The 17100-nt window shown below is 38.5% G+C and overlaps 1 protein-coding gene across 2 annotated transcripts in view; it reads left to right on the top strand.

The window, feature by feature from the left end:
• The window catches only part of stxbp6 (syntaxin binding protein 6 (amisyn)), a 52361-nt gene extending 38224 nt beyond the window's left edge, over positions 1 to 14137 (top strand). The window contains exons 3-7 of one of the 2 annotated variants that reach the window (XM_075447694.1): positions 1998 to 2128; positions 2300 to 2465; positions 6218 to 6316; positions 10923 to 11080; positions 12667 to 14137. In XM_075447694.1, the coding sequence (XP_075303809.1) occupies positions 1998 to 2128; positions 2300 to 2465; positions 6218 to 6316; positions 10923 to 11080; positions 12667 to 12690 (578 nt within the window). In that variant the 3' untranslated portion in view covers positions 12691 to 14137. The remainder of the gene's footprint in view (positions 1 to 1997; positions 2129 to 2299; positions 2466 to 6217; positions 6317 to 10922; positions 11081 to 12666) is intronic. The other variant, XM_075447695.1, reaches the window with a different exon arrangement.
• The last annotated feature ends 2963 nt before the right edge of the window (positions 14138 to 17100 follow it).

Here is a 17100-nt window from a genome sequence, read left to right as displayed (position 1 = left end):
CTACGTTTTTATAAACTGACAAACAGTAAAACGCAGCTTTTAGGGAGACCAAAGCAGATACACATGTGCAGCTTCAGCAGGAGGAATGGAAAATTCTGAAATCATGATGCTCAGTATGTCTTTGTGTTCTCAAGCATTTCACCTCTGAACTCAAATGTTACTTTTTGTAGGCATTTATTTTTTATTTTTTTCATTTTCCAACCTTGGTTATGTTGTTTTTTTTCTTCCAGTGGGTTTGATACCTGTGTTTGTGTAGGTCTAAGTGGATTTGGCTTTATTGGGAGCCAGGCCACACACAGACATAGGACATTGCTAATATGATAGGTCAGTAATTTACCATAAAAAATGTATTCTGACTGGCATATCGAAAAAGGTATTTGAAGACATAACCTTTGCCTCTGGGGGATTAAAACTAGCATTAGTACCATTTCATGATGTAGACAGAGATATTTCTGTTCACTGAAAAACATCAGATTGATTGGTATTGAGAATAACATTAGTCCCTGTCCCTGCAGTGTTTGGCATTTTTGCATAAAAGACAGTGACATGTGTTCCTACTTGTGTCTTTCACCTATCAGTCCTTCACCTTACAGAATAAGGACGGAAAAGCTATCATTTCTGTTTAATCAGTCTGGGATAGGAGTTATTCTGTACTATTACTATCAGTGTAACTTGGCGACAAATTATTCTTGTAGCAGATTGGATGACCTCAGCTTATAGACTCCTGTCCTTCAACACATTGGTTCATTACACCCAGATGTCATCCTCTTTATGAAATTTTCTGGTTTCTAGAGCTCCAATTAATCATCCGTGTGACCCTAGACAGATTTGATCAGTCAGTTCATCTGTTTGTCATGGCTTTGCCTGTCTGCTTGAGTGAAAATAAATTCTTGAAGAAAAGATCACGAAGACTAGACTGCCTGCTTATTAGTGTCTGTCTTCCTCTCTCTGTCTGTTTGTTCCAGGCTGGAACCACAGGTCAGTACCTCGGTATTAGCAGCAGCTGTCAAAATGGATACACAAAACATAACCAAACATCCCTTATCTCGTGGGAGTTTGCACAGTGAATGTATCACCCGACGTAACATTCGGCCCTACCTATATTTTCAGAATCCTTTCCAGAGAAGGGTGCGGTGCATCCTCCGCTAAGTAAGCCTGAACAATGGGGAAAATGGAACATAATAGTCAGCATGGAAGTATTGGTTTTTTGAGGGTTGATGAGAAACAGCAGTGAAAGTGACCCTATCACTTTCCTCTTTGAGATGACACAATGGCAAATGTTGGAAAGCGGAAGAAGAATTTTGTTGTCTGGATTAGAAAAGCAACACAGGAGCATATTGACCCTGGGAAGGACAAAAGGTCTCAGAATCTGGTCACAAAAACATCCAGAGATTCGGACACTTGTTTGGAACTAGAACCCTTGCTGATGGTAGTCCTGTATAAACATCTGGTGGGGGCTGTCACTAAACAGGAACTGAAAAATCAGAGAAGAGTTCTTTGCATTCCACCAAATTATCACTTTATTTTGCATTTACAAAAGTTAAAACCTTTGCTGTTTAAATAATGTGTGTATTAACTGAGAAAAGTTGATGGTGCCCAATAACGATGCTGTCATGGAAGTGCAGTTTTAGTTCTCTTTGTACCCGTTTTTCTTAAAGTGGAAAAGTTCATTGCAAATTCTAATAAAAAAGATTAGCACATACAATTTGTTCTGATTAAATGATAAAGTCAAAGTCAGCTTAACAGGGCTTGTGTCTTATCATGGGATTTGTTTTGGTTTTTTGGCTCAAATGTAAATTGCATATTGTTAAAGATCACTTTGTGTGCAAAGCTTGTGACCTTAGCTTGTCCAATATTTGTTATGTGCTGAACTGTCCATGCCGTATATTAAGTATGTCTACAAGTTACTCTTAACTTTGCACTGCGGAATTTTATTAGCGTTAATGATTAATGCGTCAGGTTCATCTTGTATGTTTTTATTGCTTTTGTTTCCACAGTGACTAATAAGAAGCCATCCAGCGTGTCCATCACTAAGGTGAAGCAGTTCCAAGGATCCTCTGCCTTTATCAAAAGGTCACAGTGGACGATTGATCAGCTACGACAGGTCAACGGCATTGACCCAAACAAAGTATGTTCAGGAATTTATTTTTCTTATTTCTCCTTCAACTTGTGCTACGATCATATTGCCAGGAATGACTTCAGATTTAACAAAAGTATTTATACCCATTTATTTTCCACATGCTATCCTTGCTCCGTCATGTTAGCTCTAACTCATGCATCCTTTGCTACTTTCTCTAAGGATTGTCCAGAATTTGACCTGACGTTCGATAATGCTTTGGACCAGTGGGTTGCTAGTTCAGCAGGAGAGAAGTGCACCTTTATCCAGATTCTTCACCACACCTGCCAGCGCTACAGCCCAGCACGGAAACCAGAGTTTATCAACTGTCAGTCAAAACTGCTTGGGGGTAGGACATTAAAATATATATATATATATAGTCGTAAAATAGTAACATTTGTTACTAATTCTATTCAGAACACAGTGACTCTGCAGTGCCATATTCACTGCTATCACACTGTGCTGTAAGCCAGTCTGAATCTAATTATGTGTGATGACAACCAGCACCTGGTGTGTATGAAAATGTATGCTTATTTCTTGTACACAGCATCTGTTGTGTGCTCTCCAGGAGCGATGTCAAAGAGAGTGTCCAACAAAATACATCAGCTTTGCCTTAAAGCATCTGACATATATAAACTGGTTTTACAGCACAGAGAATTATTCGGCACAACACTCAACCGTAACTCTCTCTAATTTGTGTTTTTGACACATTTCCTTGTGTGCCTGATGTTTGAGACTAATGATTTTGAAAACTTTCATACCTCAAAGTAACATAAAACCTCAGTTGTTTCTGTAGCGGTCACTTAATTTCTTACACTGATACTAAATCAGTCACTGTGGAAAAACAGTCCATTTAAATTTGACGTGTCTTCCGTGAAAAGATTTTGATTTCATGCCCAATTAATAAGTAAAGACAAGCCCCTCAAAGAGGCCATGACGCAATCAAGTGCCAAAAGTTTTACACATGGAAAATGCAACGGTTCATCTGCTGTAGGAGGATGTTGGTACGGGTGAGAATTTAGCATTCTGCGTGGCTTAATCAGATATTGATCCATCTACACACAGCCCTCATCTCCGAACATCTTTCAGCATGTTGCATTATTCATGAGATTATTCATGAAAACATGTCCTAACCTTCCTCCTGTACGTTGTCCATTTCCCCCACTTGCAACTGTTGAGCTGCCATCTTGGGAATATTTTGTAGTTCATCTGAAGCCGAACAAATTTTTCTGTTTCTATTTTTCCCTCTTTGTGTGTGGGAACTCACTATCTGTTCATTGATGATAAAGCTGCCCTGTCTCCTGAACCTTCTGTTACATTGCCTTGACCTTCCTCCTACACTGACAGCCCAGTCCATATTTAGCATTCTTCAGCTGACCCTGGTGTGTATTATCGTCTCTGTATGTGTAGGTGGGAAGGTAGTGGTGTCCCAAAGAGAGCGAAATTTGAGGCTTTTTAGAGAAGCGGTGAACTAGGGAGTGCAAATGTTGCATTTCAACCACTCAGCTCCAGAAAATTACACTTAGCGACCCTGCAGCATTGTTTTAGCTGCACAAACTCTTGGAGATTTATTGATAGTTGCAATGCCAATGGTATAAATGCTTGTAATATGAAGGAATTTATCAATGAAAGCAGTTCGTTCTATTACAAAGAGACTTTTGTGTGCCGAAAGCAATGGTTTTGTAGAAGCAGCTTTTGACATCAAGTTCAATCTTTGGCCACTAATCTGATCATTACCTCCCTGATCTCAGGAAGTGTGGGGGAAGCTGTCCATTACTGATGAAAAACATGGCAGTTCACCACGCACATTATGACAGGAAGAACAGGGAGGATGCCAGCCTTCTGCCAGTTCTGTCCACTCCAGTTTAAGTCTCACACCAGTGCAAAACAAAAATCATGACGCTGCTCAGGTGTGGGACCATAACTGTGGGAGACTCTAGCTGCAGAAATACCCCAGATTGCAGATCCCGGAGAGCATGAAATAGCTTCCTAATGACTGCCCAGTTTGTCACATCTCATGGTGACAAAATGAGATGTGCTTATCAGTGCAGTACAAACAATTTATCAGGCAGTACAGAAAATAAAAAAGTAAGTGCCATTTAAGAGTAAAACTAGAACACGGCTGTTACTGCCAAATGAACTTTCCTGAGAAAGTTCCTGATGAATTGACTTTCTCAGGAAGCCCCAAACAGCTGTTGTTCCCAAACTGGGATCCTTTGCTCATTTAGTGTGCATGCAGTAAAGAAAAATGTCAAACTGGGAACTAGGACAATATCAGTGATGAATAAGTCTATGCTGTTGCTGCTTGTGCAAGTTTACACATGCATTCACTCAGCATATAAACAGAGGAAGTCTCTTTTTACTGGTGAGTGTTGTACCTCTACTTTTACAGCAAGTATGGGGAATAAATTGGCTGTGATGATGAGCTCACTCAACTTCTAGGTGGTTCCAGGAGAATGCATTCACAAAGTTTTGATAGTCAAAGGACAGGTTGTTCCGCTTGAACTGCCTCAGCAAACAGTTTCAGGGTTTTCTCACATTCAGGACTACGTGCTTGACAATGACAGCTTTCAACGGGCTTGTGACAATAAAAGCAGAAGCCTGTAACAGCATACTAATATATATATTTTAGTGAAAGGAAAAGTGTAAGTGATTGTTCTAGAAAGAAGGGCTTTGCTCTTGGTTTGAGCTTTGCCGGTACTTGACTTGCTAGCTTTTCCAAGCAATACGTCTGTGAAGAAATCTTGTTAACATGTAACAATACCTTCAGCGGGCAATGGCCAATATTTCCTCGCTTCTAAAGCTGCAAGTGTTTATCATAACAATGGACAGCAATTATCCAGGTCAACCCTTCCTGTTCTGCTAACTGGTACTCTGTTAAGGTGGGAACAATCTTCGTCATCAGATGATCACAGATAGTTTTTGGCGAATCTAATTACACCGACGCGTTTGAGCCTTTTGCTCTCCTCACAATGTTTATTGAAACTACAGTGTATTTGGTCAGTGCTACATGGATTTCAAACTATAAACAAACTGTGATGTAGAACCGCAAGACAGTGGTCCTGTGTTGCTCTGTGAGATAGGTTTAATTTAGTATTTGTAACAGTCAAAAACGAAGTTCAGAATGATTATCTCCCAGGATGGATGCTGCTCAAACTTGCACCTACAAACCCTCCAGGAGGAACTTGACGCGATGAACATATGGTCATTGATGCTATTGTGAAAAAAGCTAAACAAATTGAAGCTTAGAAGCAGTAGATGCAGGTAAAATTTGTACAATTAAATGTTTAGGATTCAAATAAAGAAGAAAATCTTGTTTGCATCACCAGAATATCTGTTTATGGGGGATGTCGTATGGGGAAAAAAAAAAAACAGTGGATGATGTGCAGCTGTGTATTATAGCCTCCAATCCAGAAGATGTTATCAACATACAGTCTACAAACATTAAACATTATGTCGTATCCAAGTCTGAGGTCCAATCTCACATCTCAGTCTAAGATGTCGATATAGTCTGCTCAAGAAGTCTTCCATGTTTGAGGAAGTTAGTCTTGCAGATCTGTGTTTTTGATCCTTGATTAGGCATATAATTGGTTTGGAAATAAAAGCTCATTTGCTAATTGCATTGTTATCAGACCGACTGGGGCTGCTGCCCACAAGGTTATATACTGTTATAACCTTATTTGCCACATTTGAGCTTTTCTCTCTTACTCCCATTTGCTATTGATAATTAAATAGTCTACGCCTAGTTTAAACTGATTTGTGTGTGTGAAGTTTTTTTCCCGAGCAGAATTAGAATTTAGCCTTCTCAGACAGAGTTTTAAGACAACCTGTTTTTTTAAAGTATTATTGTAATTTGAGTTTCAAACCAGTTAACAACGTAACAAATCTTACAGTAATCACTGTGTGATCTGTTTTACTCAGTAGATGAATGATACCACTTTTATAGTTGCATGGTTTTCATAATGAACTAAACTTCTGATTGCCTAACTCTTAATTTAACAATACTATTTAAAAAAAGAGTTAACCATCCAACTATTTTCAAACTGCATCATTTGTTGAACATCAAAGCTGAATATGATTTCTGATATGTTCTCATCACAGAAGACCAAGCTGTAGGTTCGCTCTTTTTCCGTTGCAAGGTCTTTTTGAACAGAATGAAGAAACAATTAGTTTCACATCAAGGCCATCTATTAAGACAAGGTAAGCATGAATTAAAATGTAAGAAACAAAAGTGTGTTTTCTATTATGATCATGTTGGCTTCCAGGTGTCGTAAAGAGTTTCTAGAACACCGATCAGCCATAACATTAAAACCACCGATGCTAAGAAAACCTACGTCCCGGCATTCATACAGATGTTGCTTTGATGCTGACCTGATGCTATTGGTATGAATCAAGACTGATCAAATCTTATGCCCAATATACATGACGTTATAGCTGATTTGTACATAACACAAGTTATTAGTTTTAATAGTTGCCTGTTTGGAATAGATATACTTTTTGCAATATCTTTGAGTGAAGAGCAAACCAAGGATATCAGAGGTATGCTCTTCATTCCATCTGGGAAAAAATAAGAATTTAATTTTTTAAAGCTGTGTGGCTTGTTCAATTTGGATAAACAGAAAAAGAAGAAGAATTAATAAAAGCTCATCCTCTTCCCTTTGACAAGTAAGCTTTGTTCCTGGCTCTCAAGGCCAGTAACTGACCTGTGATGTTGTTTTTGTTTTTTCTATATGCTCTCATTGAGCACAAGGGCATATTTCCCCTCATATGTTTCTTTGTGGGGGTTGAGCGCATGCCAATAAGAATTTTATGTTTAGATCGAAAGGCTATGTGAGTCATGCTCATTGCCCTGCACCCTCACTGTTAGACAGTGTGCAGAGTCACTTACAAATCCTGTTCGGAGGTGTGTCGCCTGTTGCTGTCCAAGGGCAGTACAGATACAGCAGGGTTCTTAACTAATGGTGTCCTCGGTATTCAGTGCTACTTGTGTAGCATTTTCCTAATAAAAGATAAAGCTTAGTCAAGACCATAATGATGGAAGTAATGGCTTTTAACTCATGGTGTGATTATGACATTTATCTGATGATTAAAGCGTCTAAGAGGAGGTTGTTCTCGAATACTTTAGTAGTTTTCTGTCAGCACTTGAACAGCTCTTTGGTGCAATCAGGACATAATGTTCTATGTTTGTCCCCAACAGCCTTTCTTAAACAGCGTGACAGGGACTTAACTAAAGGCCAGCTAAGTGGTTCATCAAGTGATGGAAGGAGGAATCAAAGCCAATTATATCTGTAGGATGCGAGTAATTAAAAAAAAGTAAAATGCTATATCAGTCTGGAGAGGGGGGGGGGTGATACTGAATTACTATTCATTAGATCTGTGCAAACCTTATAACACATTTCACATTTATGATTAAGAGTGGAACTGACTCTGGTAAAAGAGAGTCTTTGAAAAGAATACAGAGATGCATGAAAACGATTTGGAAGGAAATGATGAGAGGGAGAAAAGAACTGCTTGATGAAGTGATTCGAGCATAAGTTATGAAAGAGAGTGAATTGACTGTAATGGGAGAAACTGCAGGAAGAAGTAAAATGTAGAAAAATTATTGGATTAAGGAAAAAAAACAAAGTAACCGGATCCCACGCTACGAAGAAAATATAGTTGAGTGTGTCAGGAGCCAGGAGGGGGTGCCCCTTCTGTTTGATCCTCTGCTATAGTTTCATTATGCTGCTACTGGTAATGTCAAGATTTGCATTAATTAAACTGCAGCAGAGTTTTATCTTGCTGCTGTAGCAGTATAGCTTTGCCTATAGGCTCCTGTCATGTCTATTAGCGATCTCCTACGGATTCTTTTTTATAATGAATTCATTGGAAAGACTGAAGTAGCAGTGTAGTTACTTAAAGAATCAGTGTTTTAACTTAGTAGGCATATTGTTACATTGTTAGAATTTGGACGTCGAATGGGTCCAGTCCATCACAGGGCTGCTTAACCTCTACTTTCTTATAATCTCTAGCAATAAGAAATTCAATTTAGTCAGTTTTTAAAAATATATATTTTTCATGCTGATTTGACTCTTTTTAGAAACATATAGTCTTTGAAAGTATAGCTGATTGGCTAGTTCTTGCCTTTGTTTTACCCTGCCATGTACTGATTTGGTTGACATGTATGCAGTTAAAAGCAGCTTCATTTGATTATGGTTCCCTTGTAACAAAAACTGGGATAAATTGCTGCTGGTTAGAATAACAGCAATAATAAAGTTATAGATATGAAAATAAAAAATAACTAGGAGGAGGATCACTCACCAGACTCCTCGACAGAATGCTTCATGCATTTCTTTGAGTAAATAATGTGTGCGTCATTGATGATAGCTGTGCAATACAGAGACATTTTGATGGAGCCTGTTGGAGTAGTCATAAGCACAGGCATGTTATTGCATAAAAGAAATCTTCATGTGGTACACTCTTCTTGAAGACTCCCACACATATAGCTACCCTCCACCATTACCCTAGCACAGTCATGATATGATCACACATACTGCCAGAATGAAAATATTAAAGGAAGTACAGCGTGCATTGTTTCATGGGCCTTTAGTGTAGGTATGTTTGCTTTTTTTAATTTAACCTTGGAACCTCATAAATTCTATATATTTTAACAGTGAAAGGGAATTTGCTGTCAGCGTGATGTTCCTCTTAATAACCATCAGATTGTTTTCTTAGGGTCACAGCAGTTCAGTCTGTAATCTGCTGCTTGGAATCTACTGTACAATTGCAAAAGAGGAGGGGGTCCCACTTCCTGCCTCTGTTCGTCTTTGCCCATAGCTTCTTTTTTCTGGAATATTTTGTTACGTGAGAACAACTTGCCTTTTTGCTCAATCTCCATTGTTTGAGAAATCCTAAAGAATGTTAAAGAAAATTCCTTGTACATTGTCGCGATGGGCATGTCATAGATCGACTAGATCGCAATTTATTTAATTTTATTTTTAGTTTTTTTTTTATGCAATATCATTGTCCTCATAGAAAATAATTTAAACTCCTATCTTATTCATTTACATTGTGAATTTAAACATATAAAAGTAGAATAGAAATAAAATATATCTGTTATTCGTTCTGATAATGATTGTTGATCCGCTTCTACTTTTAAGTTGAGACACAAAGACACAATATGAATCACAGAGATGGCACCACATATCAAACTCCTACACATGTTTCATTCAGTCTGTGCTTCATTTCCCTCCTCGTAACCCTTCCATAATGTCCCCAGCCTGCATTTCTCTAATTATGTTTCAGCAGCACACTTGGGGGCAGCCCAGCTTACAGCCAGCCGCTGATTTTTGAGAATAAAAGAGGAAAGGCAAAAGAAAAAGGAAAATAGTGGGCAGAGAAATACAGTAAGATGTTCTTTTTACTGTGAGGTGTGGACTGAAGTGTGGGGGTTGTACTGAGGATGCTGGGAGTAATTCCCTGGGCTTCCCTGGAGGAGGAGAGGATTAAAATAAATCTTTCTCGAGGTTAAAAGGTTTTAAACTTCCTAGTGAAGACTTACAATCTCAGAGAGAAAGTGTGTTTTCCTGTTAAAGGGTTTCAGCCATGTCTAAAGTAAATCATATTGGCATCACATTAAATGATCATTGCACATATTTTCTCAAGAGCCCAGAAGCTTATTTAATCATCGGTCCAGATGTGTTTAACATGTGCGGTGTGATTCATTTAGTGTGATCTCTCCAAAAATTGACTGAAGGATGGACTTGTATTTGTGCATGTGTTTCCTTTTATTTTTGCGTGAGTGTAAGTGTGAGCATAAACATCTATATGTGCACCCATCTGTGTGTCTGCAGCATGGATGTGTCTCGACATAAATTACTTTGAGTCTTATCAAGTTAACTTCATTTGAAGAACCGCCAGCTGGCCTCTCCTTCTGCTTTTGGGCTGTCATATAATCCGGTGCAGTGGAGCTGTCCCAATTATCTGTCACTCAGCCTACCTGCCTTGTGCCAGGAGACATTCTTTTACAACATTGCAGTATCCTGTGGGAAACGGTAGAATCGAGCTTGTCAGGTGTTAATACACTCTGTACCTTCATACTTTTTTTTTCTTCTGTATGTTCCATCTACTTAAAGTTATTAAACGAATATAACTGCAAAGTAACTGCGGAAAAAGAGGAAATCAGCAGCAAGATTGCTGTTCCTAGTCTCGTTGTGAGGCAGCTCTCTAACAGCACGACAACGTGTGGTAGATTAATGGCTTGTCAGAGAAAACATCCGCAAGGCTGCCACAGCTATCTGAGGATGTGTTCTCTGTCTTATATCCACCGCTGGGTCTCCAGGGTGGCCCATGCAGTGAAACACCCCACTGCACTTTAGAAAGAGAGCAATAAAAGGGCTGACTTTATAAGTTCAAAATTGAGGAAATGTCTCATTCAATGACAACCCTCCTGCAAGGATGCAATAATCCTGGAGCTACTTGAATTGTTGCTCCATACTTTCAAGTTTGGAAAGGTTAATTTCACTTGCTCTTTCCTTGAAGTAAATCAACTTTGAAGAAAACTCGTTAGCCACCCTCCCACACTGCACCTGCTGGTAACCATTTTGTTTTTTATGGGTCTGTCTTCCACCATTACCACTAATGCTCAGGGACACTGATTGTGCCACAGCCATGTTCGGCTATTTCACGACAACAGGTCACTCACATTATGCTGTTTATGAAATTAATATCCATTTCTTCTCCCTTTGTCCTTTCTCTGTTTTACCTCCCTTTCTTGCCTGCCTTTGCTATGTCTGGCTTGCTGCCTTACTCCCATCCTTATCTACAGGTAACAGTATACTGCATTCAGCTGCAGACAGTGTGACGAGTGCTGTACAGAAGGCCAGCCAAGCCCTCAATGAGCGTGGTGAGCGATTAGGTCGGGCTGAGGAAAGGACTGCAGACATGATGAACAGTGCTGAACAGTTTTCTGTCACTGCACAAAAGGTGAGACGATATGCAAGCTAAATGCATAACCTCAAGGTGGGATCACTGTATCTTATTTTAATAAATTACATTGAAATGCCATCTTCAAGTCTCACCTCAAATATTGAGAAATACTGTGTGCTGTTAGTCCTTTAACGTGAGGATACTTTTAAGAAGTGCTTCATTATGACATAACTCTCTTAGCAGTGGTGTGCTCTGCCGTGTAGAGATAATAGTGTTTTACTTCCCTCATCTCTCTCTGGTGGCTTTCTATAGTGTGCTCTCATCCGTCACTCACGCATCTCTTGTTTGCTCTGAAAACTAATTGCATGCTCTTTGACTTTATTATCAAATCAGTCCACCACCCATTGAAAAGACCACTTGAATCATGCTGAAGACAGTGAAAGATATTTGAAAAGCCTTGCATGACCGTCTTACTCCTCACAGATGAGCTTCCCCTCTGTGATGAATTACAAAACTGCGATAAGAAGAGAAAAAAAAAAGCTGTGTCTTCCGTTGATTCTGGAGGAAATGACTGCATGCTCCCCCCCCACAAAGAATCCCTCATTTGCTGCCGTTTCTCATTTCACTTGATACATTAGCTGCAACATGTTTGTCTTCATAACTCATCATCTGTCTTGCACAGTGTCATCCAGACACATACTGTTTGTCAGAGAACTCTGTGTTACATGCAAGTGGCAACCTTAGAGGAGGATAGAAAGCCAAAGGCTTTGAGTCTTCCTACTTTTCAACTCTTCTGCATGTGTTGGTGAGGTTACCGGCCGAAGGTAAGCAGCTTAAGCTGCTGCTGTAGACTGTGCAATGCGCACATTGATTTAATTTTACAGGCAGATGAGAGGTACTAGCCTGCATTATCACTTATTTCTTAGTAACTTCAAATTATTATCATCATCTTGTAAGTTGCTTACATAACATATTGTCCACTTAGAACCAGTTCTGACCCTCCAGAACTGGTTCTAAGTAGACAAGAGCACGGAGTAGATCTCTGCTTTCTACTCAAGTACAGCAGCAAGCATCTGCAGTACAGTGAGTGAGTCACCTTGACTCTTTTCCTCTTAGTCAATCTCCGCAATCTCATTCCTGCACTTTCTGACAGCAGACACTTTAACTGCACTGCTCAGTTTGAATCAAAACCACTAATTTCTCTGTGCTGCTCTACTGCCCCCACTTGATCGATTTGTGGATTTCAGTTCTCCTCATTCCACAGCAACATACTCCATTCTCACTCTGGTGTGTGTGTGTGTGTTTCTTTTCACATTTCCACACCCTGTCGTTTTGTATTAGATTGGTGGCCTTGCCACCCCCCGTAAAGCCCATTAGAACCACTGTTAATGAGGGAGATGAATATGCAGAGAGCCTGCTTAGAAAAGAACCAGGCTCACTGCTCTTTCCTCTTTGGGATTATCTCGGTCAATTGTATGACAAATGTTTTCGCATTCTGTGTTTTATTGAACAGTCTGATGTATCCAGTTGGTTATAGTTGCCTTCAACTTAGCTTTGAAGGTAATTGACTGATGCCATGACGTTATTCTCTTGAGTTTTCTCATTGTATTATCCTGTAACCCCCCACCCCAATTTTTCTACAGCTTGCCATGAAGCACAAGTGTTAGACCACTGCCAAAACCAACTGGGCTGGGGGGGTTCAAATGCCAGTCGCTGCACAGGAGAAGGATTCCAGATTATATTCTGTTTAAAATTTTTAATATGAATAATATCTGTTAACAGTGGTAACATTTTAATGTTTTGGTTTATTGTACTTTGGAGCATCTCACTACTAATGATGGTGACGCATCTCACACAGAGGAAGAAGAGATGTAAGCAACTCTGCTTCAGCAGAACATTTCATCCATCCACTGGCCAAAAAGTTCCAGCCATGACCGTGTTTTCTAATGACAGCCCCTCAGTACACTTTCTATTTTAATTTGCCCAGATACTAATGTGAGTATGCACAAGCTGACTCAGTAATCACTCCCAGACCGGAAACGGCTTGTTTTCAATTGTTAAGAGCACCATAATGATTTTTCAGCCTTGTTTATGAGGAAGGGACTTTCTTGTGGGTTTTACTTTGGACTGGGGGATAATATAGGTAAATCACATAGATATATGACATACATGTGTATATATATGGGGAGGGTAGGATTTCAGATGACAGGAATGATAAAATCTGTTGATAAAAGAGTATCTCTTCCCATCAATCAATCCACATTATATATCTTTAAAGTTACGATTCTCTATTCTGACTCTTGAGATTAGTCGGGCTGTTGCTCTGTTCTTAATCTCAAAAAGTATCTTTACAGTATTAGTCGTAATATTTCCATTTCATAAAGTGCAGATGAGGCTGAATAGAACAGCTTGGGCGGCCGTTCGAAATTATCTATAGATGTTGAAATATTGTTGCCCCTTGTCTATAATTTGAAGCAACTAAGATACATGGTTGCCAACTTTTTTGGAAGTGTACTTGAAAAACATTGTTTGAAGAATAAGCTTTTTTTCTTTTTTAAGTATGTTAAATACACGGTGTATTAAGTTGTGTTACAGTGGGACAGTTCAGTAAACCAGCTTCTGCATTGTAAAAAGCAACCTATATTCTATTATCTCAATGTCTGTAGAACTAATTGTCCCTGATCATGGGACGTTTTGGAATTAATCCGAGCTGTATTTCAACTTCAAACATCGAATAGTCGCACCTTGGGCTTTTTTAAATTCTTTTTTTTATTTGAGTTGGTTATCATAATGATGTGTATGCTAATAGAGGGCAAAGTGTCTCAAAAAGCAGCGGCTTGTGATCGTTTCCTTTGTCGTCCCCCTCACTGACTGTATAGCCTTGGCTTTCTCACTGGCAAGATACCACCCTCACACTTGAGATGTATTTGATTCTTTTTATATTTGAATTTTATAATTCACAATGTTACAGTACACCGATAACTTTATGTCGCAGAGCACTGTTGAGTTCTTAAAGAAACGTTCCAGTTGCCTAACTTTATTGTGCTTTTATGTCTCTCTAACACTTTGGATGTTAATTGTTTTAATAAAACAAGATATAAAGATTCATTTTTATTATTCTGTGTCATTTTTACTGCCAGCTTTTATAGTTCTGTGAAACGATTGGTATCCAGAGTTGTACATTTATTTTATAGATTATTCTTTGTTATTGCACTTTTGCTTTTAACTCGCATTGATGTTCCCCACTCAAAAACTTTAAGGTGCCGATAGCTTTAAGCGTCTCAAAGATCAATATGTCACCTTCTCTGTCTGATGTGCTCAGTTTCACTTCATGCTTTAACTTTGCTCCTATCACTCTGATCTCAACTCTATAATTCTGTAAGATTTGAAATAAACTCCAGTCCATAATCACAGGAAATGGTTCCTCATTAGTTCCTCTATATGTGATGATCTTACTTCGGTCTGCAGATAAGTCATTATCCAGCAGTTCAAATTATTCACAACTCAATGACTTAAGTGTTTTGGCTTCATGTGAATAAAGCACACAGTGTTGTTTATAGTACATAGAAAATGACCCTGTGCAGATTTAGTATTAGCTTTTAATGATGATACATTTGAATAGTTCAGTCTTTTCTATATGCTAATATCGGATCTCTTTCACTAGTTTAAATAATGTTTGAAGTTACTGACTTTACAGTTTGTGTTTATTATCTACTGCAGATGTAGAATATGTTCGAGTAAATGGGAACATTGTAATTCTAGCATTTGTGCTCGTCTCGTAATGAGTAGTAAAGACCTCACTTCGTGTTCTGCTAATTCTTTCCAGTGCTGTCAAAATAAGGATTTTTTTTTCTTCCTTGGAAAAGATGAAGGCGCTTCATATGAAATAGTTTTTTCAACTACAGAAGCACGTATGATAGGATCTGAAAATATGCACATTGAGCTTAGCTCCATCAAAGTCTGCCCTCATGTGGTGTCATTTGAAAGGACAATCTGTGGTCACAATACAAAACCAGACACCACTACAACACTTAAAGCAAATGATACAGATTTGTCTTCTAATAGAGCTTTACCTTTAACAATTTTGAATGCCACAGTTTCAATAAGCAGCAGGATATTGTAGCAGGTCCTGGTTATATACTTCATATGTGGTAAATACATTTATTTCAAAGGACACATCTCCACTTTGTCATCCAGGCTTTCTTGTTACAGGCTTTGAAATTCCTCCAAGTACTCAAAGGACTTTATCTCATCGTGACAAGTTTGAACATCTTTCTGCACAGGAAGCCTGTTTTTTGCTGAATATTAAACCTCAAAAGCCCCAAAGGTGAAAAGTCAACTTTTGAACAACCTTTTATTTCAAATCAGGTTGCATTTGTGTTTACAGATCTCTTTATCCCATTTCAGTAAGTTTGTGCGGGTGAAAAAATTACATAAATCTTTGTCTTTTTTTCTTTAAAAAAATGTCTACACAGATACAGATTTCTTGTATGTTATTGGCAAAATAAATAAAAAAAATCATGCACATACAGCATAGAATAACTAAACATTTTTTTTTTCTTTCTTGGGACTTTCTTAGATTATTTTCAATAAAATTCACATGTGGATGGACATGAATGAGATTTAATGATTTCTTTGAATAAGGGGGAAAATAAAGGCCAAATAAAGCATTTTGAAATACACAGCAGGGCCAAGTGGGCAGAGGTCAATATTATCTTGCCATCTGGGTTTACTTCCCCCTCTGTTCCTCCATTTGATAGTATTTTAATCTTCCAATTAATAATGCAAATGCATCTGACCTGCAGAGAGGCAGTTAGCACAGTAACAGAGCTGAAATACATGATCTATAACTTTTAGTACCAGAGAGGGGGAAGTAAGCACCTCATTAGGCTAAAGCCCCTGCACAGGAGTCCTACAATTACTCACTGTGCCATCCTCTATGAATCATTCGTGCCTCCCTCTTAAAATCCTCCTACAGTTCTTCAGGTCCCCACTCCCTTTCCTTCCCAGCTTCATACTGATGCTTAGGTCCAAGACATTGTCCATAAGTTTTGACCTTAAGTTCAGGTCTTTTATCTCTGTCATGTCTCGGACACTGTAAGATTTGTTTGGTTCATGTGAGAACTGGCGTATGTTTTATCTTAGATTCACAAAATGTTGTGTGTTTTATGAAGATGAATAAGACAGCCCTTCTGTTTCACTCTTCACAAGGTCAAGTGAAAGCATTTTCATGATTTTCTTTATTCTTATTAGACTGAAAATCCAAACCAGAAGGGTGAACAAATCATTTTTTTTAATCCGCTGCACATTTTACATTTACAACAAGACTTGTTTGATCATCTCTGTTCACCACTAGGGGGTGGACTTGTCTTCAAAAAAATGCACCATCAACTCTCCATTTAACATTGCTGTCCAGTGGCGTATAGAGTGCTGATTTTCAGTGTGTAATTTCTGTTTGTGTACATTGATCACATGTGCAATCGAATCTGCCAATTAAGGGCTGAGAACCGTTCGATGTCAGTAATTGCTGCAGTTAATGACACGGCACAGCCAGTAGGCAGCAAGACTATCACATTTTCCCATCCTGCAGGTTGGTCAGTACACGTAAACTACTTAGGACCACATAGTTAAGATCTGACTTATTATTATTACCGCAGTACTATTTTGCAAAGATTAATTCAGAACGAGATCCCTAATATGTAGAGGATGCTATTTAAGTTTTGAAAGCACCTTTTTAGAGGGAAAAAACCCTTGTATTTCTTCGCATTGGATTCAGTTGTTGTATCTGCACGTACAATAAATGCATATATTAATGCTCTCTCTTAACACGTATCTCTAATGCACTAATGTATACCTATTTGATATCTGTCTGTGACCAAAGAAGTTTATTTTGGATGGATTTGTGTGGTTTTGAAAATATAATTTTCAGTGTACAACTTGCTCTGTAAATAAACCACCTTCTGTGGAATGAATGTGAAAAACAAAGAATGTACTCTTTTAATTGAAATGTTAGTGTCAGAATATAATAAAACAAACCATCTGGTCCTTACCATGTCTTAAAGTTAGATAAATACAGC

The sequence above is a fragment of the Odontesthes bonariensis genome, chromosome 17, assembly GCF_027942865.1.
Source record: "Odontesthes bonariensis isolate fOdoBon6 chromosome 17, fOdoBon6.hap1, whole genome shotgun sequence".
Classification (NCBI taxonomy): domain Eukaryota; kingdom Metazoa; phylum Chordata; class Actinopteri; order Atheriniformes; family Atherinopsidae; genus Odontesthes; species Odontesthes bonariensis.
This window is presented reverse-complemented; position numbering and strand designations above follow the sequence as displayed.